The following is a 26403-nucleotide window of genomic DNA, read 5'->3' as shown; positions in this document are numbered from 1 at the left end:
ATGGAACGAGGAGCTCTTCAAGTCACGAGTCAGTCTCTCCAGCCTAGAAGCTTGGAGTCTCTGTAATAGGAACTACAGACATAGCGACTGTCCATTGACAGTGTCAATGTCTTAGTGCCGGCAAGTAACGATCAATTAATACTAGCATAATGAAAAAGAAGTCTTGAATCTCGGGTTCGATTTCACAAAATTTCATAGTTTCTCTATGGGCTGATCCCAAGTTATCGCCGGCGAACGAGATTTAGATCACCAAAATGATGATTAATTGGTTCTCCAAGGCGGTGAAAATCGATAAGAGTGCCCGCGTCCCTCATCCCTCCTAACACATTTTCAAGTCTTAAGAAAACGAAAAAATCCCTCGTTTCTAAATTATGATCGCAACCTCGCCCCCAACAGATCCCCTTGCCATCTTACCCCCGGAAATTGTGCTGCAAATCTTGGACTTCGCTCCTATCTCCGCTCTTGCGTCCTTGACAGCCGTTTCCCGCGCATGGCACCAACTTATCGACGTCACCCACCAAGAAGCCATCTACTCCTCCGAAACCAAAACCACGAAACAGTCCGGAGGTGGACGTGATCTCTCAGCTATACCAGAACCTTCAAGCTTCTGCAGACTTTTTGAAGGCACCACATCATGGAAGGACCTTTGCAAGCGACAAACGCTACTCGCCAGCAATTGGGCTAACCAGCGTCCAGTCACTCGGGAGTCGGTGTTGCAGGTCGGCAATGATCCCGTTTGGAGATTTCGTGCCGATTTTCAACGCCGATTTTTCGTCTCCACCTCACACGCCGGTGGCTTGAATGTCACCGATATGGATACCGGCCGGATTTTATGGCGACTGCCCTCTACACTGGTTCGGGATGAATTTGCGGTACGCCCTTACGCCCATCTGGAATACCAAGATGGATTGGCTGTATTTGACCGCGAAGGAGACGCTGTAGAAGTCTGGCAGGCCGGTTTGGAAGGTGCAGCTCGTGGAGAGTTTCGACGCGTTGCAATCTTGAACCACGACTGTCAAACACGAGGATTCCAACTCTCTTACTCGACCCTGTGTGTTGTCTCGAATCAAGGGCACGGGTTCGTATATGATATGACCGAGCGTCCACCCAGGTTGATTACGCAGATCGACATTGATCATGGCGCCGTTGGTCATTTAGATCAATGCGAGGATGCTGTAATCTATTCTCTCGGCGCCCAGGGCTATCATGTCCATGACAAGAAGTCAGGTAAACTTCTTGGCGTCCTACAGCCGTCCCATGTTTCCGAAAAATACCACATTCGGCCACCTGCCATCCCATCTCTTTCTGCGAGTTCGACCTTGGCAGGGGCTGCACGGAACGGGCTGGCATCGCAATACCTCCCGTCCGAAGCCCCCCGCAAAGACTGTTTAAAACCCATAGCGCTCGTGAAAGGTCCATTGCCACCACCGAGCGAACCTGATCATGTCTATCACCGAGAAGATGAGTGGGGGGCTGGCATGCTTAACGGTGATCTTTTTGTTGGTTTCTCCCGTGCGGGTCGGGTGTTTTTGTGCTCAAGCTGGCGAAAGGCTCTTCAGGACCAAGCTAGCTTCGCCAAAAATAGCTCTATTATTGAATGTGAATCGGATGGAACAAGCTTTGACCTGGGCGGCTGGCTATCTGTGCGCAACCACCGTGTGATGTTTGAAATACAGGACCACATTTATGTCATCGCACTTGATGAGCATGACAAAATTCAAAAAACCAATCGACCTGCTCGTGCATCGTACTCACTTGTCACAAGCTCTGCTCCGCAGCTAGCCGTGCCTGTCAGCTTTATGGCCCTCTACGACGATGCGATCATGACCACGTACACTGTATGTCGCGACTTTTCGAACAATTAAATTTACCAGTGCAGGAACCAGATCTGACATTTGAAAACCCAGACCCTCGGCTGGCGCCAATCTCTCTCGAACATTCCGGGCGGCGCTCCCCCTCCGCAACGCCAAAATGTCGCTCGCATTTTCCCAACCAAGACCATTCGCATTGTCAGTTTGGCTCCTGACCTCTCCAAATGCAAATTTACCACCAGTTCTGAAAGTGAAGATCCCGAAGAATCGAATCTTGAATCCCCCAATCGGTCGGACCCGGCAGTTGAAGGGATTTGGCGCTCGCAGGCCGGATTGCTACAGTTGTTCAGTATGCTTGGTGACGAGTTTGGAGAGCAGGATGACGATGATGATCATGAACTGGGTAACTTTGCCGCAGACTTGCACGACGATGATATAGACGAGGAGTGGGAGGATTTGGATGAGAACGAGGACACTGCATGAGAATGAAAAGAACATTAGGGAACTCGGACTTCCCGTGGGCTTCTGTACTACGCGGGCTCTTTGCATCCTCCTGAAATCCGCTCATTTTACTAGCTTGGAATTTCGGTATTCTTGGCTGGCTGGTTATGGATTCCTACTTCATGCAATTTTTCACTAATCAAGACTATAACAGCCCTGGATACTAACAGTTACTTAGTCCTTGTTGTAATACAATATCGACGTCCAAATTCAGTTCATCGTTATGTAGGCACATATCTATGCCGGGTGTGAAGTGCAGGATGGGTTTATGAGCCCTCCAGTGCTGCGAAAGGCCTGGGTAAATCAGCATTCTGTTCTACATCTCCTGAGAAGTATGGTGATAGCGCGGGTTAATTACATACCTTATAATGGATCTTCCATAGTCTCCGGTGGAAATTTGAGCAAGTTCAGCCTGTATATTTAGTTCTACGTAGGTAGTTGCGTTTAAAGATAGCATCATCATCATCATCATCATCATCATCATCATCATTCATCGACCGTTTATCATCAATAAGACCATCGTCCACCACTGGTGGGGGTACTCATTCACTTTCAAACACCCTCATGCTTCTACTCTTCCACCTACCCTCAAGGCCTCTCCCTTTCCATTAAGCTTTCATCAAATGTCGACCAAGACCACCGTCTTCACCGAACTTAAGCTCAACGACCTCATTTCTATCGTCGAAGGTGAGAATCACGACACTTCGTGGGCTACTGGCCTTCGCTGGTTACTCGACTCACGCGATACACAAATTAATAAGCTCATTACCAGTGAATAGGCACGCCGCCTCTTCGATACACTTCCGCCTACTACGCACGTCGCAAAGCATAGGACAAATATTTCGTCTACAAGTTCCGCTACCGTCAAGTCAAACACTCAACAAAAGAATGCGGCTTCAACCCAAAGAACTAGGGTAACAAGCGCCCCGACACAAACACCGTCGAAATTACCGACCCTACCAGTTCTTCCTTGAGTCCGCGTAATCATACGTATTCGATCGCCATATATAACCGCATACAGCTACGCACCCACATTGTGCTAATTGACGGCATCATACCAATCGCTGGTATTCATTACCAATCGACGACATCGCTCCTTGCCAATCGGCGATAAATTTACCTTACCTACAGCAACTCACCTCTTTCGCCTACAAGATTCTATCTACACTAGCCCTAATCAAGCTATGTATACAGTATGACTGTTTTAATGGCATCCCCTACACATATTAACGGAGAAACAGACACTTCAAGAGGACGAATAATGATTGTTCTTCATAAAAATCGAGCAAAGAGAGTGCTTAGCTTCTTACAAGAGACGACCTCGAGCGTCGCCCGCAAGAAGCTAGCGAGGCAAGGGGGGTGAAAGTATAGGATCTCAGATGACCACATAGAAAAGATATTGTAGGTAATCTCGTCAAAGCAAAAATCAACCTAGGAGATTATTCCTTCAAATGAAAGAAGAGAAATAATAGAGCCCAGGACCTGAGACATCGCTAAGACCCTGGAGTTTTTACACCCGGACTAGCAAATTCTCGACTGAAATCGACAGCAACAGTGACGCTCGGTTTTTAATTAGTGTACGGTTTTACTACTAGGCTTCATCTCATGAAAGGAAGGCCCCTTGCGGCAAATCTTGAAAGTTTCAGCTACGTACAAATAAATATGGAAAGAATGTATACTCCAAAATGTACGTATCTCCTACCTGTGGACCTGTCGAGACAGCTTCAAACTGGGGTTGATGATCTTTAGATAAAGTGTTATAATTTCAACACTCTAGGGCTTGAGCAAGCAATGCTTGAGAAAGACCGCTCCGTTTTCCGATTATCAAGAGCGATTGGGCCCTGGGCATCTTACGGAAAGCCGTCCGTGGGTCGTTTTCTGGACGTTTACTACGGTTTTCCCATCCTGTGACTACCGAGGCCATGCGTAGTCCATGCCAACGGTGGATCCCCCCTGGTGTTTAACCTATGGTCAAGATCATATTCTAGCCATCGAGAGGCGCAATTTTCGGTTCGAAAACTCTTATCATCAGGGAATCGTCAAAGTTGTAATCCTGATACGGACCGCCCCACTGGAGAAATGCGACCGGCGTAGTACCAAAAGGGAAATAAGACCCCGGCAAATTCATGACGCCATTAGAACCAGTATAACTCCCCACAATGAGTTTTGACAGAATCTCGGGGTAGTCCACTTCGAAGTCACCGATATGCGTCATCGTCAGGACAGATCGACTGCAGTCCTGCCCACAATTGATGAATGGATTGCCCTTCCCCTGCCCGGAGAGGCAAAGTACTTATGGCCCCGGCATTGGCGTGGGGGCTCCGTACATATCCTTATAACGGTACTAGAGAAAATCCAGTTCAAACAATAACGAAAATTAGAATAGCTTGTGTTCGTCCAAAAATATTGTCCTAGTGGGCTATGTGGGTCTGAAGCTGAGAGGGGTTGAATTTGCAAGGGCGGGGCCCTGCGCACTGCAAATCGGAGTCTGATCACCTAGACATGGCGGTTGTCCATGCATCTTTCAAGCCTCAATATGGACGGGCCTCTGCAAGTTATAGGACTATCACTCCACTCAAGCTCGAGAACACCCACCACATGTGTTTCCTATCGCTCCGGGGAGCCTGCGACCGAGGACCCGAGGCCCGTGAGACATTGGATGCTAGTGGAATCTGGGGAACTGGCGGGCTAGCCTGTTGATCATTGTCCATGATCGCCATTGCGAAACCGCTAGGACGGGCGCATGGACCTGGCTTCACAACAATCTGGGGACCGAGGCAGACTCTGGGAGCGACGATGAGGGGTTTCATGTGGATTCTCGACGATCAGTGGGCGGGGGTACGGCGAGATATATGATGCAGTCGAGAGACCCCTTCGAGGATTCCGGCTACTCTGAAGATTACCTACGCCACTCGAGACCAACCTCAATTCTTTCCTTCTTACTTTATCCTTTATACCGGACCAACTGACAACATCTCGCACACAATGGCCGCGGACGGACCCAAGCCCGGTTTCCTTGGAAACATCAACCAGGAACAGGAGGGCAAGTTGCAGAGACTATGGAGCATCCTTTTGAAGTCGGCTGAAATGCCTTCTGGTGATGAGTCTTCAAATGAGTCTTCGAATGGATGTGTAGAGGAGCACGCTAGTCCCACCCAGCCTCAGCGACGCTCATCTCTACTCGGTCGCACCCAAAGTAACATTTCCGACAAGAGCGCCCCGAAAGCCACTTCAGTATATCAGCAAAAACTTATGGCGTATCTGAGGGAGTTGGGAATCAAGCCTCAGGAGACCAAACAGGTCGAAAAGGCCCTCTCAGAGATAAACCCCACTGAATTACGCAACGGCGTCCTGGACACACTCAAGCATGATCACCCAGATGCCATGCTACTGCGCTTTCTTCGTGCTCGTAAATGGGATGTCCCTAGAGCGTTTTCCATGATGATGGATGCCATCGTCTGGCGGGTCAAGGAGATGCACGTGGATGACGAGGTTATGGCGAAGGGAGAACTCCATGCTCTGAAGCAAGAGCGAAGCTCGAATGTGGCTGATAAGAAGGCTGGAAAAGACTTCCTGGCTCAGATGCGCATGGGCAAGAGCTACGTGCATGGTACGGATAAGTTGGGCCGGCCTATTGTCGTCATCCGGGTCCGTCTTCATAAGCCCGGAGCCCAAAGCGAGGAAGCATTGGAGAGGTATATCGTTCACGTCATTGAGTCCGTGAGGCTCACCCTATCTCCACCTGTCGAGACTGCCGTATGTGTCATTTCTCTCATTGGATGTTCGTTTGCTTATATTCTTCTTAGGCTGTTCTTTTCGACATGACCGGTTTCTCTCTTTCCAACATGGTATGTGACGAAGGAATGCTGACTCCAACCAGCAGTCCTTGAGTTCGAGAGCTATGGTTCTAATTATGTCTTACAGGAATACCCCCCCGTAAAATTTATCTTAAAGTGCTTCGAGGCAAATTACCCAGAGTCACTGGGTATCATGCTGATTCACAATGCCCCTTGGGTGTTCTCCGGTTTGTGCACTTTTTTTAAAAAAAATCTTGAATTTCCGACTTGAGATTTCGATCCCTGAGACTGACAATTTTCTCCTTCAAATTTGCAGGCGTTTGGAGACTTATCAAAGGATGGATGGATCCCGACATTGCGGCCAAGGTTCAGTTTACAAACTCCGCGGCTGACCTTGAAAAGTTCATCGCTCGTGATCAGCTTTTGGAAGAGGTGGGTGGTGCAGAGAAGTGGAAGTACGAGTATATTGAGCCGAAAGAAAACGAAAATGCCATCATGGAGGACACCACCACCCGTGACGCACTCGTTTCCGAGCGACAGCAGATTGGCGAGGAGTTTCTTGCAGCAACTTCCGAATGGAATGAGGCTACAAAGTCGAATGATAAGAGCAAGATTCAATCAGCCGAGAGTCAGAGGGCTTACCTCGCTGAAAGACTGCGGGTCAACCACTGGAAGTTGGACCCATACGCACGCGCACGTCTTTGTCTTGATCGAATGGGAGTCATCCAGAAGGACGGGAAAATTGACTTTTACCCCAATGAGACAGTTGTGGAGGAGAAGCCCCAAGAAACGAGCAAAACATCAGGCACCCAGCATCTGGAAAGCGTGAACGGCAATGGAGCGCAGGTGTTTGCTTCTTAGATTTCCAGTGAACCGCGGTTCTTCATTTCCGATAGATATTTTTCATTTCATATTGTGATATACGATTCAATCTCTCAGATAAGATTATGTGGCCTTGGGTAGACTTTGCACAGTATTCGGGATAGAGATTTGAATCAGTTGGATCAGGCTTGAATATAGCTATGTTGAATTTTAATCACAACATCGCTTCTGCCCGAGGTTACCAGATTGGGCATAGAAAATCTTTGTGAGGCTGTGAGTTTGCGAAGCCCTGTTATACCCAAGCCGTATCTAGAATTATCATTGGGGCCAGGACCCCTTTGGTCAGGACCAGGGTGGTGCTTATCACGAGTCCGAGATCAAGCATGTCTTGAGCAATTTTATGCGGCTGGCTTGCTGTGGGTTAGTAATAATTTCGTCATCTTTAAGAAAATCAACACTGCTGGGGCAACTTCGTTAAGTATCGGTTGACCTGACGTCTATTTGTCGGAGCTTGTCTAGCTGGATGGTGACCGATTGGGTCAGATTCCAGTGGGATAGAGTTGAGAGGACGCTATATCATGGACCGAGTATTTAGAAGATCGGCATAGCACTACGAGAAATTAGACCTATCAAATAAATGAAAATAATTACTGGAACATAAAAAAGTATGTGAGCTCAGATGTGGAAGGAATTGACTACGCAAATAGCATTGCCATTGTTCCCGCGGGCGTCGCATTCATGTGACCGTGGCTTCAATCATTCGGGCTAGGAGTATCCGTGGTGTTTGCATAGGACAAACCGCGACTTCTTAAATAAAATGGAGGTACCTTGGGTTTGTGATCATTCCTGTACACCTGAGGCGGCTGGGATACGTTTCGATTGAAGAAAATTTCTTAAAAGGGGCCTGGAGACTATAATGTTCTCACGAGATCCCACGAAACGAGGAAGTGTGTCTACCTTCTCTTTATCAAAACAGTTAAGAACAAATTTGTGAATTATGGGCTATCATTCGTGGAGGCCTTATTCAAGTAAGTGACGGGCATGTTATTTTCATTACCACACCTTCGGGCCAAAAGTCTGACCCTTGGGCAGGACAACCTGGATGGCAGTATCGGTGTAATCCATGGTCGAGAGGGCCTTATCGTTACCCCACCAGCTTGGGAAAGAGGAGTTGCTCAGACTGATGGCGAAGAGCATAACTATCAGGCACAAGGCAGTACCAACGTCCAACCCAGCGGACACAACATAGTTGTACTCCATCCACCAGCCGCGCCAGCGGTTGCGGATGTACTTGTTGAACACGAAACCGACCGTGCCCCATACAAGATAGGTGAGGGGGGTAGCAGGTGGGATCATGCCGGTACCACTGAAAATTACGGGAGCGCTCAGGAACTTGGCCCGGCTTTGAGGCCATTTGCGAGCGGCGAGCCATATAAGGATAGGCAGGGCGATACCAGCAAGCCAGAACCATTGGAGGGTTGAGTACATCTGCCCGATGGAGAACATGCGCTTAGGGCCAATGACACCCCAGATAACAGAGGCGTTAAAGAATACACGTCCGTTCGGGCAGGTGTACTTGTTTGCCTGGGTCGAGGAGCAAATATCGGTGATGCTACCAAATGCCCAATTCACAACTGCCACTTGGACCACTGAGGACCAGATGCAGGAAGCCATCTGTGCCCAGAAGGTAACGCGCGGGGGGATCTTCATGTAGTGACCTATAGGCTTATTAGAATTATGAAACTGGGCTTCCTATATAAGCCGAAGATTTGCGGAACTCGAGAGGTTCTTACCAAGCTTCATATCTTGGCAAAAGTATAACGCTTGAGACATAGAAATATAACCGTATGTTTTGAAAAGCATCATTGCCATTGGCTTGCCAGGCTGGATGTAGCCGACAATAAACTCAGTGATGACATTCAGGCCGAGCTGAATGTTGGTGGTGGCCTGGATCATACCGATAGGCAGGGTCCAGACCAAGGCAATAATGAGAGAGATGAAAAATGCCCACCAAGACATATGGGTGGGATAGGAAAGAACGACTGCCAATCCTATAGCTGCCATGACAACAAGAACAACAACATACCACCAGATAGGCACTGTGTCATACTTGGCCATTAGGCGAGAGTGAATATCCTCGTGCTTTTGTCCGGCCGCCCGCATGCGGTGCCAGATCTCTTTGCCGTGGAATAGGCTAACGTGGACAATAACAGCGGCTAGGCCAGCAAAAGACAGACCGTAGCATAGGGCAAAAGTGGTGGAGAGGAAAAGCGGGGAATAGCTCTCATACTTTGCCAGATCGAAAGTAAATTCGGGTGTCAAAATCTGAGTGACATTGTAAACAGCGCCAGTATTGTCGTAGCTGCTTGAGTCTGACATAGGCAGGAACTTTCCGTAGTAGATGTTGGAATAGTGTAGCGCCGGAGTTAAGATCCAGAACCACGCAACCATACCAATAAGAGTGTTGGCAATGGCAAACCAGGGGGAGATCATAGGGCTGGTGACGTAACCCGAAATGATAGACCAGTCGAAAGAGATAGGAATCAGCGAGATACCGGTAGCACCACCGAATAGTTGGTTGATGATAACATTGTTTGGCTTAATCCAAGTGACAAAGGCAAACACACTAAGGAATGGGGCGATCAGACCCGGGAACCAATACCAGCAGAAAGCGCCAATCATGATATACATGAATAAGCGATACCGGTTAACAGTCCAGCCAGCTGTCTTGGCAGGGTCTGGTGGATTTAGCCCACGTTCGTGCATAGCTGTGAATAGGGTTGTGTTGACTAGATTAGATGGCCAGATCATGGCAGCGGGCTCTACCAGAAAGCGATGAAGCACTCCGCCCAAGCCGAATCCTAAGGTCTGAGTCGAGATAGTTGTGAATATCTCGAAGGGCCATCCGTAGCGTTGTCCGTAGAAACCTCGCTGCGCGGTGATGATATCGAGTGTATACGCAAACCCACCAGCAAAGGTTGCGTTGGCCATAATAGTGATGAGGGCATGTTCTTTTTTTGTGAATGGCCCGGGGTTCAACTCAAGCTTGTTGCCGAACAGGGTGAAGGTGAAGTTGGGGACTAAGCGAGCCCAGGCAATCCCGAAGGGAAACGCAACGACCTCAGCAATATAAGAAGTAATAGAGATCGTAGGACTGTGCAGAGAGAAAAGAGCATTGAGGCCAGAACCGATAGTAGCAAAAATAAGACCCAGGGTCCAGGCGCGGATGGTGTTTCCGGTGCCTCCTTCGTCGTAGTTAAGGACTGCAGCACGAACCTCTGGATAAGGAGAGTCTTCAATCAGGTCCCCAAAAATATGGCCCTTGATTTCCGCATCTCCAGTCGCAAGAGCTTCATCCAACTCCTTCTCAATCTCGCCGGGGAGATTGAGATCGAATTTATGTTCAGCTTTGAGCTCCTGCAGATCATCGATGGTTGCAGGGGGCATTTCAGCCACCGAGATACCGGTAGACTTGCCCGACATGATTAAGATTCAGACTGACCTGGAGAAAACAAAACCAGTTCTCATAGAATCACGAAGTCGCACCATCGATAAATATAAGAATTCAGCGAATCGTATTATCGTTTCGTGTTACATTGGTCTTATCCAAAACCGGAGCTCCGTCTGGAAGCCCGGCGGCGAAAGCACGGATTCCTCCTGCAGCCACCACTAAGTACCGCTACATAGGAAATTCGCTTATCAGGGTCCATTTTCGCCTCCCTCCCTCCCCCCCCCTCCTGGGGAGACATCTGCCCCGTGCCCCTCCAGGCGGGACTCATGTGACCGAACGGAGTATTCCGTTGATGCCAACTATCCAAGACCTCAAGACCTCACCTTGGGTCAATTCAATGGTAATTTACTATCGTCATTTTTGGAGTTCACTGGAACTATTTTGAAATTATGTCAGTTGTATTTCGGCTGAATATGCTTCGAAGATAACGATCAACTACCGTTGCGGGAGTTTTGACATTTATCAGCCAGATGGTTGTAGGTCACGCTCAAGGACCTTCGCTGGTACAATCACTTCGCGTAATCTTATCATTCCTGTGCGCTAGCTCGGTTTACATCGTGTCTAGCTTGCATTAGACTCCACCCCGAGCGCCTCCAAGGCACGATATATGTAGAGTTGGAACGTGGATTTGGCCTTTGCCACCCAATAGACTATGGTATTCAATCCTAGACCGAACTACAACCACAAGTTAATGATTCTAAATTGACCGCAAACCTCTACATAAATTGCCCAGTAGAGTCTCCTGTCAATGCGAGGTAGTCGGCAGCGAGTTTCGAGCTTTTTTTGGCCAAGGCCGAGATGGCACAGACAAGAAACACCAAGCTCTCTTGTTAAGTGGCTAAAATGGCCAAGCGCGACACGTCAGCCATATTCGGTTGATTGGCCCTATCGTCTAAAATAGCGTATCAATGGGCGCTTTCACACGGTATTTTCTCGGCCATGCTACGATTGACTAAGCTAGATTAGGTCTAGAGCTGAGAACCTAATACCTGGGCTTGCGCCGTTCCTAAATTACCCCACCCGAGCCGGCCTGGGCACGCACTTCCATGCACTTGGCCAATTTTTAGCTTGTCTGATCACTGGTCACCCGAACACAAGTGGCGGTTGATGTGACATTGACCCAGCAAGGGTTGATACCAGCTGAACAGCCCAGCCGCCACCGAGGCTGGAATATTTCGGATAGGCTTTGATGGGGTTGAACTAAATTTGCAGTCCACTCGAAGGCCACAACGCGTCTTCTTATCTCTTTCCGTTCAGGAATCCCGGGCTATCGCATGCCAAAGCGTTCCGACTGATAACTCGAGGGTTCCTCTCCCTAATTGGCGGAAGACTAAGAGCCGACCTAGCGATCTGAAAATAGAGGCAAAATCGGAAAGACAAAAAGGCGTGCATTGGCGAGATAGCAAAGGAGATTCCATTCACGGAGGGTGGTGGATGGGAAATAGCAGAGGCTACGGTCAAGGGAGTCCTCCGGGGGAAAGATCGTCACTTTTATAATGTCGGCATGGAATCCCCGCTCCTGGATACCGGGAAAAGTGTTATTTCTGCATGTTCATACTGTTTGATGTCTTTTCCCATAAGTAGTTAGTTAACTAACTAGTGAAATGGGGATGGCTCGATGGCTGTCTGACAATGCAGACTGGACAGCAGCAACCAACGGACAACACACACAGCCAGCACGTAGTATAGGTCGTCCAAGGGGGAGGTCGCAAGTGTCCTTAGTGAGGCCGTGAGGCCGTACGGGTTAAGGCCGTAGGACCGTACGGGCAATCTTTAAACGCAGCAATCCTAAATGAGGCCGTACGGTTTACCGACTGAGGCCATGTGGAATGTACTCTATACGGCATCATGAATCAAAGAATGCGGTGACAACTGTAATGAATTGGGTAGATGCCTCTTTTTTTCTATCCTCATGTAGAAGCTATTGCTTACATCTAAGGTATTCTGTCGGAATGTTTTATATGCAGCCAATCAACGATATCAAAAGCTCTGTTTCTGTATTACCCCTGATTCTGCCAATTTATAGGGGAATTCAAGATTACATAAGTAATAAACATGAAGGATAATTGTATCTCCGGTCCACCGCGGTATTCGTATTGACATATTCGTGACACCTCAGGCCGCAACTGTATTCATTATGTCATGCGTTCCACCACTAACGTGGTCGGTAAGCGAGTGACGCACCCCAAACACCATACTAAATGCAATAAATTAGAACCTTATATCTCAACAACCATAGATTCTCGTAAGACTTCCTTGTAAACATATGCTATTTATGTCAAGTCTAATGTTTTTTGAAAGTCTCAAAGAGTTTTAGGAAGTGGTGGTCGAATAACATATCCTTGAAGCTCAACAACCAAAATTACAGTGTAATTTTGGTAAAAGTTGTCAAATCAGGATTAAATAAATCGAGACTTTTATACCAGACTTTTAATGCTCTAACTAAGTGGTATAATATATATTGCGAAGAATGAACTTATGATTATTGAGATAAATTGTTGCATTTACTATGGTGTTTTGGGGTGCGTCACTCGCTTGGGCGCGTCACTCGCTTGTGAACCACGGTCGGGAAACGAGTGGCCACCTAACCACTTTTTCTTATCTCCGCTCGACCATTTATCTTCTATCAAGCACCATGCTTCCAATTCGCGTCAGATCTAGCCAGGATTCTATCCAGCAAGATGGTCACCTTTTACTTGCTATCCAGGCTATAAATAGCCAAGAAATTCGCACTATCCGGCAGGCTGCAAAGTAATTCCAAGTCCCCCGTAATACGCTCACGCGTCGCCTACGCAGGACTACAAATCGCGCTGAATGTCGCGCAAACTTTCATAAATGAAAGTAAATCGAAAAGGGTATACTCCAGTAACGTATACTATCGCCAGATCCACGTGGAGCAGCCCCTGCCTAAGCTTATATCCGAGAAATAGCGAATATTCTACTTACGAAGCGCGGTTCTACCCCTGTCTATACCGTCGGCGAAAATGGGTATATAACTTCACCTAGCACCGTCTAGAGTCTAAAGCTTGCTTTTCTCGACGATATAATTACTCGTGGGTAGAACAAGAGGACCCAAAGATCATTTAAGCGTGGTTGAACCTCATATAAGCCACAATTTAGCAATACAGTTGGTACGGGTTAATCTACAACATGATGCTATCCAATATCCATATCGGGACGCGATAAAGAAACCCCTCGTCCTCTGTCCGATAACCTGCAGATAACCTGCAAGAAAGCGAGTGCCACGTGATCCCACAAATGTACAAAAAGAAGATGCATGTATCCAGTTTGCTCTCCTTCGGCAGGGATTAGTTCAGTTCTATCTAGTCATACCATTGGTGTTATCGTTCCTCACTACCTTGTGCTTTACCGCGTATTCCTCGTATCTACTTCAGCCACTCGATATCGGATATCTTACCATTTTAACCATTGATTACGGTTGCCACTTGCTATATGCGACATATAATAATTTGTCACCTGACCTATCACCGCTGTCGCAATACGTGGCCTGATTAGCCAATCAATGATACTAAAGACTATAATCTCATTCTATCTAGAGATAGAAGTTCTTCGCGAATGAAACCCAAATATCCAGAATATGATTATCGACAAGCAGTCACAGTACGAATGAAATATATGAAGGATGGTGTTGGATGTTCCGTGGCAAAAAAGCTCTTCGATAACGTTGAGAAGAAGTGGTATTAAGTGGAGGCAGAGGCGAGGGGTTTAAAAGCTACACGTGTTGATGTCAATCAGACAATCATCCCAAACAATCATTGTTTAGAGCTTTCTCCATGGCGTGAAAAATGATGACCGTGATCTGTTTCTGGACTGTTTGGACGGCAGTGTGGTTTAAAACAGCGTCCTGACTCTTGGATGAGATGGGTCGGCTTCAATTGATACTTCTGGCGTTGATGTGCACATAGTATCTCATTGCTCTGAACATCTATAGTAGCTTAAGAAAATGGCTCATATTAAATTCGAGATTTCGAATCGAGGACACGTTAACGAGCCACCTAGCTAGGTATAGTTCATGAATGCTTCAATGTCAGATACATCTGCAAGCCTGCCTGTTAAGCCTGCCAGCAATACTGGGCTTTGCTTATTTACGGATTACTTTGACCAGGCCCAGGTAATTTGACTTTGAATTTGACAGAATCTACGAGTGTGCGAGTCACGATGTTTTATTGACGGTCGCGGAATCCATCCGCAAATTGATAAACAATGCAAACTCATCCACATCCGGCTCTCGGAACTTATCCCGAGACACTCCGGACTCCATGTTGAGAGAGAGGTTTTCGACGAATTCAAGCCCACCCGTCAAAATGAAATCTCATGCTCGCGGCGGGAAAAACGGAATCAAGCGCCAAAAAATCACCGTCGCATGCGATGACTGTCGTGCAAGAAAAGTGCGCTGTGATGGGGCACAACCCGGTGCGTCCGGAGACTGGGCACTCGGAAGGTAACCCGTGTTGATTCGTAACAGTTTGTGGGCCTTGCAGCAGGAAGTCTGACCATGGCAAACTATGCGCTTATACTGGCGAGTTGGAAAAGAAGCGAGCAACGCAGACGTGAGTGAAAGATATCAAACAGTAGCCTGTCGGTATTTTTACGAACTAACCTTGACCATTGACTTGCTTTTTAGCTACATTTCGACCCTTGAGGACCGAATCAAACAGCTGGAGAGCTCTCTTGCGAGCGAAAGAGCTTCATTGTCGAAAGGGTTGCCGGTAGGATATCATGAATCGTGCTGGAAGTACACCGGAACCTGCCCCATGGCTGACGGGTCTGCAGCATACGGCTCTGCCATCCTTGTCCCCAACCGCAACTTACCCAAGACCACCCACTGTCTTTGTACAGAAAGCACAAAGCAAAACCCAAGTCACCACGGCAGGTTCGAGTGAAGATGGTGTCAATGCAATGATGGGTGCTGTGGAAGAAGGGCGGCTAAACCAAGGCTTTTTCGGAAGCTCCAGCGCTGCTGGCTTTATAAAGCAGATCAAAACTGCCGTCGATCAGAGAATGTTATCACCGAATATACATTCATCTGCTCCGGAAACAACTCTTCGCTCGAGTTTCTTGTCTGTGCCCAACGAAAAATGTCTCTCAGAGGTTTCGAACTGTGTCTTTCCCCCGCGAAGGATTGCTGACAATTTGATGAATGTGTACTGGGACTATGTTTTCCCTTTGTATCCCTTTGTGGATAGTGCTCATATGAAAGAAGAGTACGGAAAGATCTGGCACGGAGATACTTTGCAACGGGACGAACACATGGCCATGTGTACTTTCAATGTCGTCTTCGCTCTTGCCTGTCAATTGGCCGACTTTATTCAACCTGAAGAACGAGAATCTTGGGCCGATGCATATTTCTCTCGCGCCAAGGATCTTTTCCAGTTCAGTTTGTGGGACACGGGCTCTGCAGGGTTGATACAATGCCTGCTCCTAATGGCACAGTACCTACAGAGTACAAACTCGGCGCATCAATGTTGGATTGTGACCGGGCTGGCTATTCGGAATGCGCAAAGCCTAGGTCTGCACCTTCCTCAGACCATTGCACATCTACACAGCTTTCAGGACAAGCAACTAGCACGAAAGCTATGGCATGGATGTGTTTTGATGGATCGGTAATTTGGTACTCATTCTTTGTGGGCTCCCTATCTCTAACACTTCTTACATATTTCAGCGTGATATCAATGACATTTGGCCGACCGGCAATGGTATCGAGAGTTTCCAGTGGAGCAGTCCCTTTGCCAGTGAAAGTGGATGATGAATTCATCATCCCTAACAGTATTGCGGAACCCTCTCAACCGGTGGAAAGGCCATCTATGATGACCTTCTATATCAAAACTCTTGAGTTGTACGAGACTATGAACGATGTTCTTCTCAGTCTATACAAACCAGCAGCAGAAGATAGCCCAAACGATATTCATGGATTTTATTTCAACACTACTGTCAGCGAGATTGAGCGCACCATCTTCGATCTTGATTGCTCCCTGGATCGATGGGCTCGAAACCTCCCGGCACATCTTTGTGCGGGATCGTCGAGTAGATCTGACAGTCCAATATTCTTTCGACAAAGTGTCGTTTTACAAGCAAGGTAAGGCCAAGAAAATACCTGCATATTCACCATTGCGATTGCAGCTGATAGGGGCCATTTGATAGATTTCTCCATGTACGAATCTTGCTCTTTCGTCCCACGCTTTCCAAATTTTGCGCCCTTCGTGACAACGCGGGAATTCATTCGTTAACTACCCGACACGACTCATTTCCGCATCGTGTTGCTTTACAATGCTCCATTATCTGCGTGAGAGTCGCACAGGAATCGATCAAACTCATTCATGATAACGTGCCTATCGATGGAACCGGAGGTCCGCTGCCAGCGTGGTGGTATAATATTCTTTGTGAGTAACCCCTGATATAGAAGCATATATGTACGTTTCACCGGGTCTCTAATCCTTCAGATATATACACTGCTGCGACCGTTCTGATTGCTGGTCGCTTATGCTCGGCTATAGTCTCCGAGGTCACGGAGGCTTCTATTACACACTCATGGGAATGTGCTCTAGAAATTCTCCGCAAATACCAAAAATATAGCACGTCAGCTCGGCGCTGCGTAGCGGCCCTCGAAATACTTTATGAGAAGGTCGTTTCTGATGGTCAGCCGCTTGCAGATCATGACTCCGCCCAGGGGTTCACGGCTCATGTTCCAAGTACTCTCAACGATTATTCTTTTGGAGAAGGAGTGAACGCGACAATGATGGAGGGATTTGAGCTGCTTGATTTTCAAGATATGTCCTGGCTCAACAGTGTCCCAAGCAACCTTATTTAGGACGGCTAACCAGTGGTTTGCCTAGTTATATTCAAAAAACGATCTCAAGTTTGGCAAATTTATTCGAGCTTGAACTGTGAAATAAACCGGTGCTTGCCCGTCATTAGAGACAGGTGTAGACTACTTGTTCCTGGACCTCATACAATGCTCACTTACAATATCCATGTACAATATCCACGCACAGAGCCCCTTTACTATGAATTTTCATTCCTGCTGACCACATCCAATCGGGTAGCGGCAAACTGAACGGCAATGATCGGAACCAAAGCGCATCCACCAATAATGGCGACCATTATACCGGCAGCCCCACCTAGTCCCAACGTTGCAAACATGTCTGGGAAATAAAATGGCCCAAGCTAGATATCAAAAAGGTTAGAGCTGTTTAACAAAGATAGTATGGTGATGCCGAAGCAGACAAAATCTCACAAATCCATATATTTGTCGACAAACATTCACGAAAACGCCGACCTGAGCGGATCTTTCCTGTTTGCTTTCAACAGCAAATGTGGTCAGAATCGTAGTCTGCATCTGATTCCCAAAACTGGCAATGGCAGCCCCAATGCAAGGGGTGATATTCCAAGATGTAGCATACTGCAGCTGGAATCCCCAAGTCAACAAGCCGGTGATCACAGTAGAAAATGCAATGTAAGATAGCCATAGGCGATCGGCCGGGCAGGAGTGGCCCCTCGTGTGGCGTAAACGTTGCAGAAACCAATCTGAAATTGGTCCGCTAACTTGTTCACCCAAGACACAGCCAATAATGATAGCAATAAACTGCAACCCAATCTGCTGAGCATTGAAATTAAATTTCTCCCCAAAAGCAATGGGCATCTCCACAATCAGAGCAATGTTCCCATAGCAGAACGTAATAGCATGGGCACACGCTGCTATCAAAACACGAGGAAATTGAGCCAAGGAGAACGGAGCCACAAAATCGTAGAGGTGTAGTGAGCGTGAGCTGATCTGCCGAGGCTTCATCTTTCCAAAGAACCCGTTTTCCTGCCTCTCGTTGGCAGGATTGTAAATGGTTTCATCCCCGAACGCCAGATAAAGCAAAAATTGACAGAAATTGATGATAGCGAAGATCCAGAAAATCCATTGAACCCCAATATGCTGTGTCACGAAGCCCATAAGAAAAGGACCTATCGGCGTTCCGATTGTGGTCATCAGGGTCCACCAGCCCAATTTCTGGGCTATTTTCTCGGACTCGCATAAATCCGTTATCACTCCACTGCCTATTCCGATTGGAGGAGATATTAAGAAAGCCGTTAGGACCCGGGTGGTCATTTGCGCACCATATGACGTACACCTTGCACCGCCAATATTGCATACCATACTACCCAGGACAGATAATAAGCTGACATTATATCGTCCGTAAACAGCAGTGACGGGATTCCAGACCAAAGGGGACAGACCAAGAAGCAAAATCTGCGTGAGATGTCAGTTATTAGCAGACTTTCCAGAATTCAATTTGCACGTGTCTAGCTCTTCGGCCTTACATACCTGGAAAGATGTCAAGTAACTAGCATCTGGAACTGTGACGTTGTACTCTTCGGCCAGTGTGCCGTATGCCGGGATAATCCCTGCGGCCATAAAAGTTCCCATCATAGAATGAAACGCGACCATCATAATTTGGGCATTCTTTTTCCCCTGTGACCAGTTACGAGGATCTTGAGATGAGGATTTCCGCGTGCCTTCATCCTTAACGATGGCTTCATTCGGAAGGCTGGGGGTCAGATTCTCCAGATGAACGGAGCTTTCCGCGCTTGCGATCTTCATGCTGTAAATTGAACGAGATGATTTTGAGCGATGAGCCCTGGTGGCACAAAATGATACTGCCAGGTTGCAATATCGATATTTGTGTACAGTCGGCAAAGTAGACTTGCGCTGCCAAGAGTTGAATTTTGGTCTGAGAGTGCCAGCTGAAATTTCGTTGGCTTCCAGATACCACTAAATCCAAAGCACCTCCCGAATTTCTTAAATAGTCCCAGAAACCAAATGTGCCAGACTTTCAAGAACCCCGTGGGGGCGGGTACGGGGTGCTGATAGGATGTGGAACAGTCAGGACGGAGGAACACCGCCTTGTCGAGGTCTATTGGAGCATTGTTCAATTTACAACCCCATAACCCGGCTAATCAGTAGGAATTTCCGCACTCCAGTTACAGTTACCGAGGGAGGTCTTCAGCCACGCAGGCAAACCGAGGTTAAGGCAACGAAGCTCGATGTATTCGGGACTTGACCCGGCCCACATTCGGGATGTCCTCCGAAGCAGTCTTTAATCATTCTAAGTGATCCATAAAGGTCCCTCCGCCATGGCCCACGAGGTGCATGTGAGACCAATCGGAGCAGAGTTTCGTCGATCTTTGAGAAAACTTCGAGGGCTTCTTGAACTCTAAGAATAATACCTCGATGAGCACGGTTAGCAACCAATGGCATCGGTATGGCTCATACAGCTAGTTTTCGGAATAAATTGAAGGACGGTTCTAGAAATCCCTGTTAAAACATAATCACCAGTCGGGTCAAACCAAAACCGAACGACTTTCTCGTGGTGTGCCATTTTCAACCCCGCATGCCGAGACTTTTCAGATCGAAAGAATATATGCAGTGATTGGTGGGATTGATTTCGGCCAGGCACCTAGAAGTTTGCTCCGCTCGAACAAAAGTGAAACTTCGGGGTATTGAGCCCCGGTATGAATGTTAAGAACCGGTGATCGTGAAACCAGGAGAAGCACTTTGCTCCGAACCCTTCCCTTGCAAGACTTCTCAGATATCTTTTTATTGAGCTTCATTCAAAATGAGACCCTTTTTACTCCAATTTGCCGCAATTTTCAGTGTTGTCTCGGCTACCCTTCATGTTATTCAAAATAAATCTACAGTTACTCTTTCCAACGATCGCCTTGCCGCAGTTTGGCAGAAAAGTGTCGGTCAGATAATAGACCTCACTCTTGATGGACAGGATTTGCTGGGTCAACAGTCTGGTTCGTCTGGAATAGGCCCATATCTTGACTGTTATTGTATTCCATCCGGTTTTTACACCGCAGGGGCTACAACACCAGAGATGCAGGTTGTTCAGGGAGTGGATTCCGGTGGGACAGGCTACGGAGGAGTCATACTCAATGATACCTACACACCTACCGGGCAACAATTTCAGCAATATTGGTTTCTTCGCAATGGTGAAACGGGCCTACATACGTTCAGCCGTCTATCCTATCACAATGAAACCACACCGTTTCTCCGCAATTTGCAGGAGTTTCGAACTCTCTTTCGCCCAAACACGGACCTTTGGACTCACTTAACATCCAGCGAATTGCAAACTGCCCCACTGCCTAGTAAAGCGGCGGTAAAAAGCCAAGTCATGGTTCAAGATGCGACTTGGACATTCAACAACACCCCGTCTGATGCATATTATAGTCAATTCTCGGACTATTTTACAAAATATACGTTTTCAAACGGTAAGAGCTCGTTTCGAAAGCATGACAATGTTATCTTGAAGAAGCTCTGAGGGCATAAAATGATACTAATGCTTCCTAGCTTGGAGGAATAATAGCGTTCACGGACTCTATGCCGATGGTTCGACATCATCCGGGACAACTTACGGAGCGTGGCTTGTAATGAACACGAAGGTGAGCACTTCCAAATTAACAACAGAGATTTCAGGCTAAAATCAGGATTCCAGGATACATATTATGGAGCAAGTTTCCTACAGAAATACAGCCACACGAAAGCAAATTATTAACTTTATCTCAGGGGCCGCTCCATTCGGACTTGACAGTAGACGGTATTGTATACAATTATCTTGTTTCAAATCATCACGGAGAAGGAACTCCAAACATCACAACTGGATTTGATCGCACATTTGGGCCTCAGTACTACCTTTTCAACGGTGGAACGGGCTCAGAGTCGCTGGAAGAGTTGCGATTTGAAGCGCGGTCTCTAGCAAACGAAGAGTGGAACACTGCCTTTTACGATTCGATTGCAAAACACGTGGTGGGATATGTCCCATCAGGGAAAAGAGGAAATTTAGAAGGGACTTTGAAGCTTCCAAAGGATGCTGTGCGGCCAATTGCCATTCTCACAGTCAACGGCTTTGATTTCCAGGACAATAGCGCGGTGCCTGACTCGCATCAATACTGGGCTGATATCGCGAGCGATGGGACTTTCAAGATCGATCGTATCAAGGAAGGCAAATACCGACTGAGTGTTTATGCAGAGGGTGTTTTTGGTGATTTCACTCGTGACGGGATCGTTGTGAAGGCCAACAAGAAGACCGTTGTTCACGACACCTGGAAGGAAGAATCCGCGGGCGTGGAAGTCTGGCGGCTGGGAATTCCCGATAAATCTTCGGGGGAGTTTCGCCACGGCAATGCAAGGGATACTACGCACCCCTTGCAGCCTCCAGAGTATATGATTTATTGGGGCGCATATGACTGGACAACCGATTTCCCGAGGGGCATCAACTATAACATTGGCACCAGTGATCCTGCTGTCGATTTTAATACCGTCCATTGGTCAGTCTTTGGACCCACTCCGAATAATAGCCGTGCCGAATACAACACGACGTACGACTGGAATATCAATTTCTCTTTGGATCGGGAGCAACTCCACAACCGTACGACTGCGACACTCACCGTGCAACTAGCCGGCGCCAAGACTGCATCTGGAAACACTGATATTGACAACGTCGGCGAGAGATATACTAATTTGTCCCTGGAGAGCTTCATAAATGACAAGGAAGATCCATTGACCTTGAATATCGGGTTTGATCAGTCCAGCAGCTGCATTGTAAGATCCGCTATCAGCTGCTATCAGATACGTTCGCGATTGCCCTTCCCAGCCGACTGGCTTCACGAGGGAGAAAATCAGCTACGTCTGCATTTACCCTACAATGCGACAGATGTAGAGACCGCAGTTCTGCCGGCAACTGTATACGTCCAATATGACGCCTTGCGGTTAGAACTGGAATGATCGACTGGACGACCATTAGGACACTAGCTCGAGGCTGCTTTGGATTATTGTAAATAGGTTCCATGCCTAGCTTTGATCACGAGTTCCAGCACGTTACCTTTTGGCCAATTTGGCCAAGTTTGATTTTCCGTACTCCATTCGTACTGTAGTTCATGGTTCCCAGGGGCCTCGGGCTCGATTTCCTGTCAAGATGCAAGGCTCTTCGTCTCCCTGAACAAGAAGCACGTCTTCATGTCTCACTCCAAACTCATTAACCAGGTAGATCCCGGGCTCCGATGTAAAGACCATACCGGTCTTCAAAAGGCTCTCTTCATTTCCCTTGTTCAGATATGGACTTTCGTGAGCTAATTATGCTGGTCAGCTCAATGATCTGGATTGGTAGGGATAAACGAGACACACCTTTGATCCCTATACCATGGCCAACACGATGCGTAAAAGAATCCCCATAGCCGGCTTTGCTGATGATATCGCGTGCAGCAATATCCACGCTAGCTGCGGTGAAATTTTCACGCATTCGATTGATTGAACGGGTTTGCGCCTCGAAAACTATGTCCCAAATCTTGCATTGAAGTAAGTCATCTGGATACTGAGAGGAGATGAAACACTTGCCTTCAACTTCTCACTCACGCGTAACGAGGGCACATCGTCTTTCGAAGGTTTCTGCAAGAAGGGAGGAAAGAAGGTGCGGCAAATATCGGACGAGTATCCATAGAGATGTGCACTATCATGGCGTCAGATTTGATTTTCAAGCAATGCTTCGTAAACAAACCCAACATCAATCAACACAAAGGTCTCCGCTTCTAAAACTTTAGAGCCATTGGTTCCACCATGCGGGTTAGACGCATTCTCATCAAAAAGTACGATGTCGAAGAAAGGATCTAATCCAGCTGCTCGGAGAGCATTATCGAGAGCAGAAGCTATTTCGTTCTCCGTCAATCCCGGATAGAGACACTTTCTCATCTGCCGCACAGCTTCCAAAGTTCCCGTATTGACAGCGCGTAGAATATTGACTTCCTTGGCAGTTTTGATCTGTCGGACTTCCTCTACTTTACCCTGCAAGCCAACTACCTCAAATCCTGCAGATACAAGTCCGCGCTGGATGAAATCTCGCATTTCCTCATCCACCATCAAACGTGCGGGTTGTCGGAGGCCTCGGAACACTTCCGATTGTTGGAGGGTGATATATGGATTCCAATGTTCTTCCCAGGGAATAATTTGAATAGCATCCGTAAAGGGCATTTCAAGCAGGCGCGCGCGTTCGGCCTCAAATGACGGGCAGAGAAAGGTGGTGTTGGCCTTGACGTTACCAGTGGCCTGATCGTAAAATGGGCGCACAACCATCAGAAAGGGACGCTCTTCCGGCTACCTTGGTGAGTTTATCGACTCATTAAGTTCAGTATGAAATCTTACCTCCCAAACTTCCCACTCGGGCTGGCTGACGTTGCCATAATACTTGAAGGTATACCCCGGTTCCACAACGAACGCATCAACCCCTTCGGCGACCAGCGCTTGCGCCAACCGATCCCGTCGCTCTTCAAAGTCCGATACTGCGATAGGTGATACGTTCATAAATGGAAGTCCTGTCTCAAGCAAATTATCGATTGCGCAATTTTGGAAATCTCTCAAACGGTCGGGGCTGTTCATATCATTAAATACGACATCATGGCCAAGCACGCGAGGACTGTGGATCGCGAGCGACCTCAGTTGAAAAAATTGTAGGCTGTCGCCAACAGACCAGCACTTGCTAGAATCCATCCCACGTTGCGAGCTGAGAAGCGGTTGTAGGGTTTGGCCTCCACGGCACTGAAGGGCAGTTGTTTCGACATGGTCCGGGAAGTTGATCAAGGAGGGAAAGAAGTTCCTGACTTCAACATTATCACCCCCGCCTCTTCCCGGTGCACTCGGGCGGATTCCTATCTCGTTTTGACCTTCCCATTTTCGCCTTTACTTTCCCGCCTCTTGTTAGCGTCGACACCAAAGCCCCGTCGCGTTAGCTTCCCCGCCATTTCAGCCCCCGCAATGCCTTTGATTGGTGCAGTCGGCTGCGGCAATCTGCAAAAATATCGGATTAATCAGGCCTTCTCTCCCTACTGATCTAATTGTTACCATGGATTGATTATAAAGTGCGAGTCGTGGCCAGATCTGCAGCAACATGCAGCCGCACATTTCCTCCCATCATGACCGAGCCTACGATAGTTGAAATGCGTGAAACGAGTGAAAAGAGCCCAGTCTCGGGAAAGGGCATTCAGACGTCGGACTCTGCTTCAGTTTTTCCAAACGCGACTTCCCCAGATGTGATCTCTGATTCCCCTAATGAGACAGAGGATCTCTACAACGGTCGAGGCTACTCCCGCCTTTCGATGGTCATGATGGTAGTCTTCAGTGGCCTCGCGATTGGCTCGGACGGCTTCAACGCCTCGATCATAGGCAACCTTGAATTGATCATGGCAGTTATCTATCCAAAATCACTGACCACTGCCGTAGCTTCTCGATTATCCAACGCATTCATGGTAGGCATGATCATTGGCATGCTCTCATTTGGCTACATCTCCGATAAACTGGGCCGCAAGACCGGCGCTGTCCTGACCACCACGATTTTGGTTCTTGGTATTGCGCTGAGTGCTGGTGCTAGCGGATTAACTGAGGGTGGTATGTTTTGGATGTTAATCATTGCTCGAGGTATTGCAGGTGTCGGAGCAGGCGGGTGAGTACTTATTCATCTCTGCCTTAGATTCCACGGCTACTAATATGAATCGACCAGAGAGTACCCCGTTGCGGGAGCAGGTGCTGCTGAAGCCACAGATGAGGCCCCAGGCATCCGCAAACGAAGAGGCTTCATTTTTGCCATGATAGGTGACCTATCGGCCTCTCTTGGCTTTGCTTTCGGTGCCCTGGTACCGCTCATTTTGCTCTTGTGTTTCCATCAACAAGTCCAGCATTATGAAGCCGTGTGGCGAGTCTCCTTGGCCATGGGAGCCGTTGCTCCTCTGTCAATTTTCTGGTTTCGCTATCGTATGGTTGTTAGCTCTGCCTATAGCAAGAGTTCTATGAAAAAGCAGAGAATACCCTACTGGCTAGCGATGAAGAAGTATTGGCGCCCACTGCTGGGCGTTTGTGGGTCCTGGTTCATGTAAGCACCTCAAGGCCGTGAGTTGGGAGTGATTATTTGTCGCTAATATTACAAACTTTATCAAAGTTACAACTACATCTCTTACCCTTTCGGCCTTTTTGCGTCGACAATCGTCGATCAAGTCAATCCGTCCTCTTCCCTGGCCCTCACAATGGCCTGGGGAGCGTTGATCAATTGCTTCTATATTCCAGGCGCCTTCATTGGTGGTCTTCTCTCGGACCGTATTGGCCGCCGACGTACTATGGCACTGGGGTTCATTCTCCAGGCTATTCTTGGTTTCGTCCTAGGAGGAGCATTGGGCCCGATCGAGACGAAGTTGCCGCTTTTCATCGTGCTCTATGGAATATTTCTCACACTCGGAGAAGTTGGTCCAGGTTCTACGATTGTTCTCACTGCTAGTGAAAGCTTTCCCACGGCGATTCGCGGCCATGCAGTAGGGCTAGCTGCTGCTTGGAGTAAGGCTGGAGCGGCAATCGGAACACAAGTTTTCAAGCCTATTATGGCTAGTTGGGGAGATGACGAGCTTCGTGGTACCCAGGCCGTCTTCCTCATCGGGTCCGCCTTCGCCGTTTTGGGAGCTTGCCTGGCGTGGTTTGTGCTCCAGGACAGCAATAAAATCTTAGATCATGGCGACCAAGAGTGGAAGGACTACCTGGCCGCCCATGGTTACACAAACATTGAATGGGGAACTGAAGAACAAAATGGCATACCAGACAAGGGTTTGGCCGACTAGAATGTTTCAGTGATAGACGATACCACGAAAATCAATGCGACCTTGAAAAGACGAGGGGTCCAGAACACCGACCGGTCTACTGTGGTGATCGGCGCCATCCAATGAAACGACAATGAGACAATGCTTATATAATCGAATCGTGGCGGGCAGAATCTTACGAATTCGGAATTCTATTAAAGGGGCCTTTGGCTAAATCCACTATTTACATACAGCTGGATCATGGACATAATACAATTGGTTCTAAACAGGCGTTGCTGACTGGTCCCACTGAAGTTGTTCAAAGCTATTAGATGAAGACTTGTAT

The 26403-nt window shown here is 47.8% G+C and overlaps 8 protein-coding genes across 8 annotated transcripts; 5 read left to right on the top strand and 3 right to left on the bottom strand.

Moving 5' to 3' along the window:
- Nucleotides 1-371: 371 nt before the first annotated feature.
- Nucleotides 372-2294, top strand: N7443_001727 (uncharacterized protein; the record flags this gene model as incomplete). Its single annotated transcript, XM_056881783.1, has 2 exons — nt 372-1838; nt 1908-2294. The coding sequence occupies 2 exons, from the start codon at nt 372-374 to the stop codon at nt 2292-2294; spliced, it is 1854 nt and encodes a 617-aa protein (XP_056747021.1).
- Nucleotides 2295-5297: 3003 nt separating this feature from the next.
- On the top strand, nt 5298-6970 carry N7443_001726 (CRAL-TRIO domain-containing protein; the record flags this gene model as incomplete). Its single annotated transcript, XM_056881782.1, has 4 exons — nt 5298-6068; nt 6119-6160; nt 6237-6336; nt 6426-6970. The coding sequence occupies 4 exons, from the start codon at nt 5298-5300 to the stop codon at nt 6968-6970; spliced, it is 1458 nt and encodes a 485-aa protein (XP_056747020.1).
- A 1014-nt stretch (nt 6971-7984) lies between these two features.
- Nucleotides 7985-10414, bottom strand: optB (small oligopeptide transporter, OPT family; the record flags this gene model as incomplete). Its single annotated transcript, XM_056881781.1, has 2 exons — nt 7985-8649; nt 8725-10414. The coding sequence occupies 2 exons, from the start codon at nt 10412-10414 to the stop codon at nt 7985-7987; spliced, it is 2355 nt and encodes a 784-aa protein (XP_056747019.1).
- Nucleotides 10415-15182: 4768 nt separating this feature from the next.
- Nucleotides 15183-17271, top strand: N7443_001724 (transcription factor domain-containing protein; the record flags this gene model as incomplete). Its single annotated transcript, XM_056881780.1, is given in 5 exon segments — nt 15183-16066; nt 16126-16539; nt 16605-16746; nt 16762-16843; nt 16904-17271. The coding sequence occupies 5 exon segments, from the start codon at nt 15183-15185 to the stop codon at nt 17269-17271; spliced, it is 1890 nt and encodes a 629-aa protein (XP_056747018.1).
- Nucleotides 17272-17465: 194 nt separating this feature from the next.
- Nucleotides 17466-19050, bottom strand: N7443_001723 (uncharacterized protein; the record flags this gene model as incomplete). The annotated part of the gene is made up of 4 exons (XM_056881779.1): nt 17466-17627; nt 17722-18506; nt 18579-18699; nt 18775-19050. 4 exons carry the CDS (start codon nt 19048-19050, stop codon nt 17466-17468), a joined length of 1344 nt encoding a protein of 447 aa, XP_056747017.1.
- A 1015-nt stretch (nt 19051-20065) lies between these two features.
- rglB (polysaccharide lyase family 4 protein) lies at nt 20066-22236 on the top strand (the record flags this gene model as incomplete). Its single annotated transcript, XM_056881778.1, has 3 exons — nt 20066-20723; nt 20803-20894; nt 21019-22236. The coding sequence occupies 3 exons, from the start codon at nt 20066-20068 to the stop codon at nt 22234-22236; spliced, it is 1968 nt and encodes a 655-aa protein (XP_056747016.1).
- Nucleotides 22237-22386: 150 nt separating this feature from the next.
- On the bottom strand, nt 22387-24062 carry N7443_001721 (uncharacterized protein; the record flags this gene model as incomplete). Its single annotated transcript, XM_056881777.1, has 6 exons — nt 22387-22580; nt 22636-22795; nt 22864-22957; nt 23006-23598; nt 23647-23917; nt 23968-24062. 6 exons carry the CDS (start codon nt 24060-24062, stop codon nt 22387-22389), a joined length of 1407 nt encoding a protein of 468 aa, XP_056747015.1.
- A 351-nt stretch (nt 24063-24413) lies between these two features.
- Nucleotides 24414-26099, top strand: N7443_001720 (Acyl-CoA N-acyltransferase; the record flags this gene model as incomplete). The annotated part of the gene is made up of 3 exons (XM_056881776.1): nt 24414-24940; nt 24998-25366; nt 25433-26099. 3 exons carry the CDS (start codon nt 24414-24416, stop codon nt 26097-26099), a joined length of 1563 nt encoding a protein of 520 aa, XP_056747014.1.
- Nucleotides 26100-26403: the final 304 nt, after the last annotated feature.

The sequence above is a fragment of the Penicillium atrosanguineum genome, assembly GCF_028827265.1.
Source record: "Penicillium atrosanguineum strain IBT 20685 chromosome Unknown utg000001l_segment0_segment0, whole genome shotgun sequence".
NCBI classification, from domain to species: domain Eukaryota; kingdom Fungi; phylum Ascomycota; class Eurotiomycetes; order Eurotiales; family Aspergillaceae; genus Penicillium; species Penicillium atrosanguineum.
The sequence above is the reverse complement of the archived record's forward strand: the minus strand, read 5'-3'. Positions and strand labels throughout refer to the sequence as shown.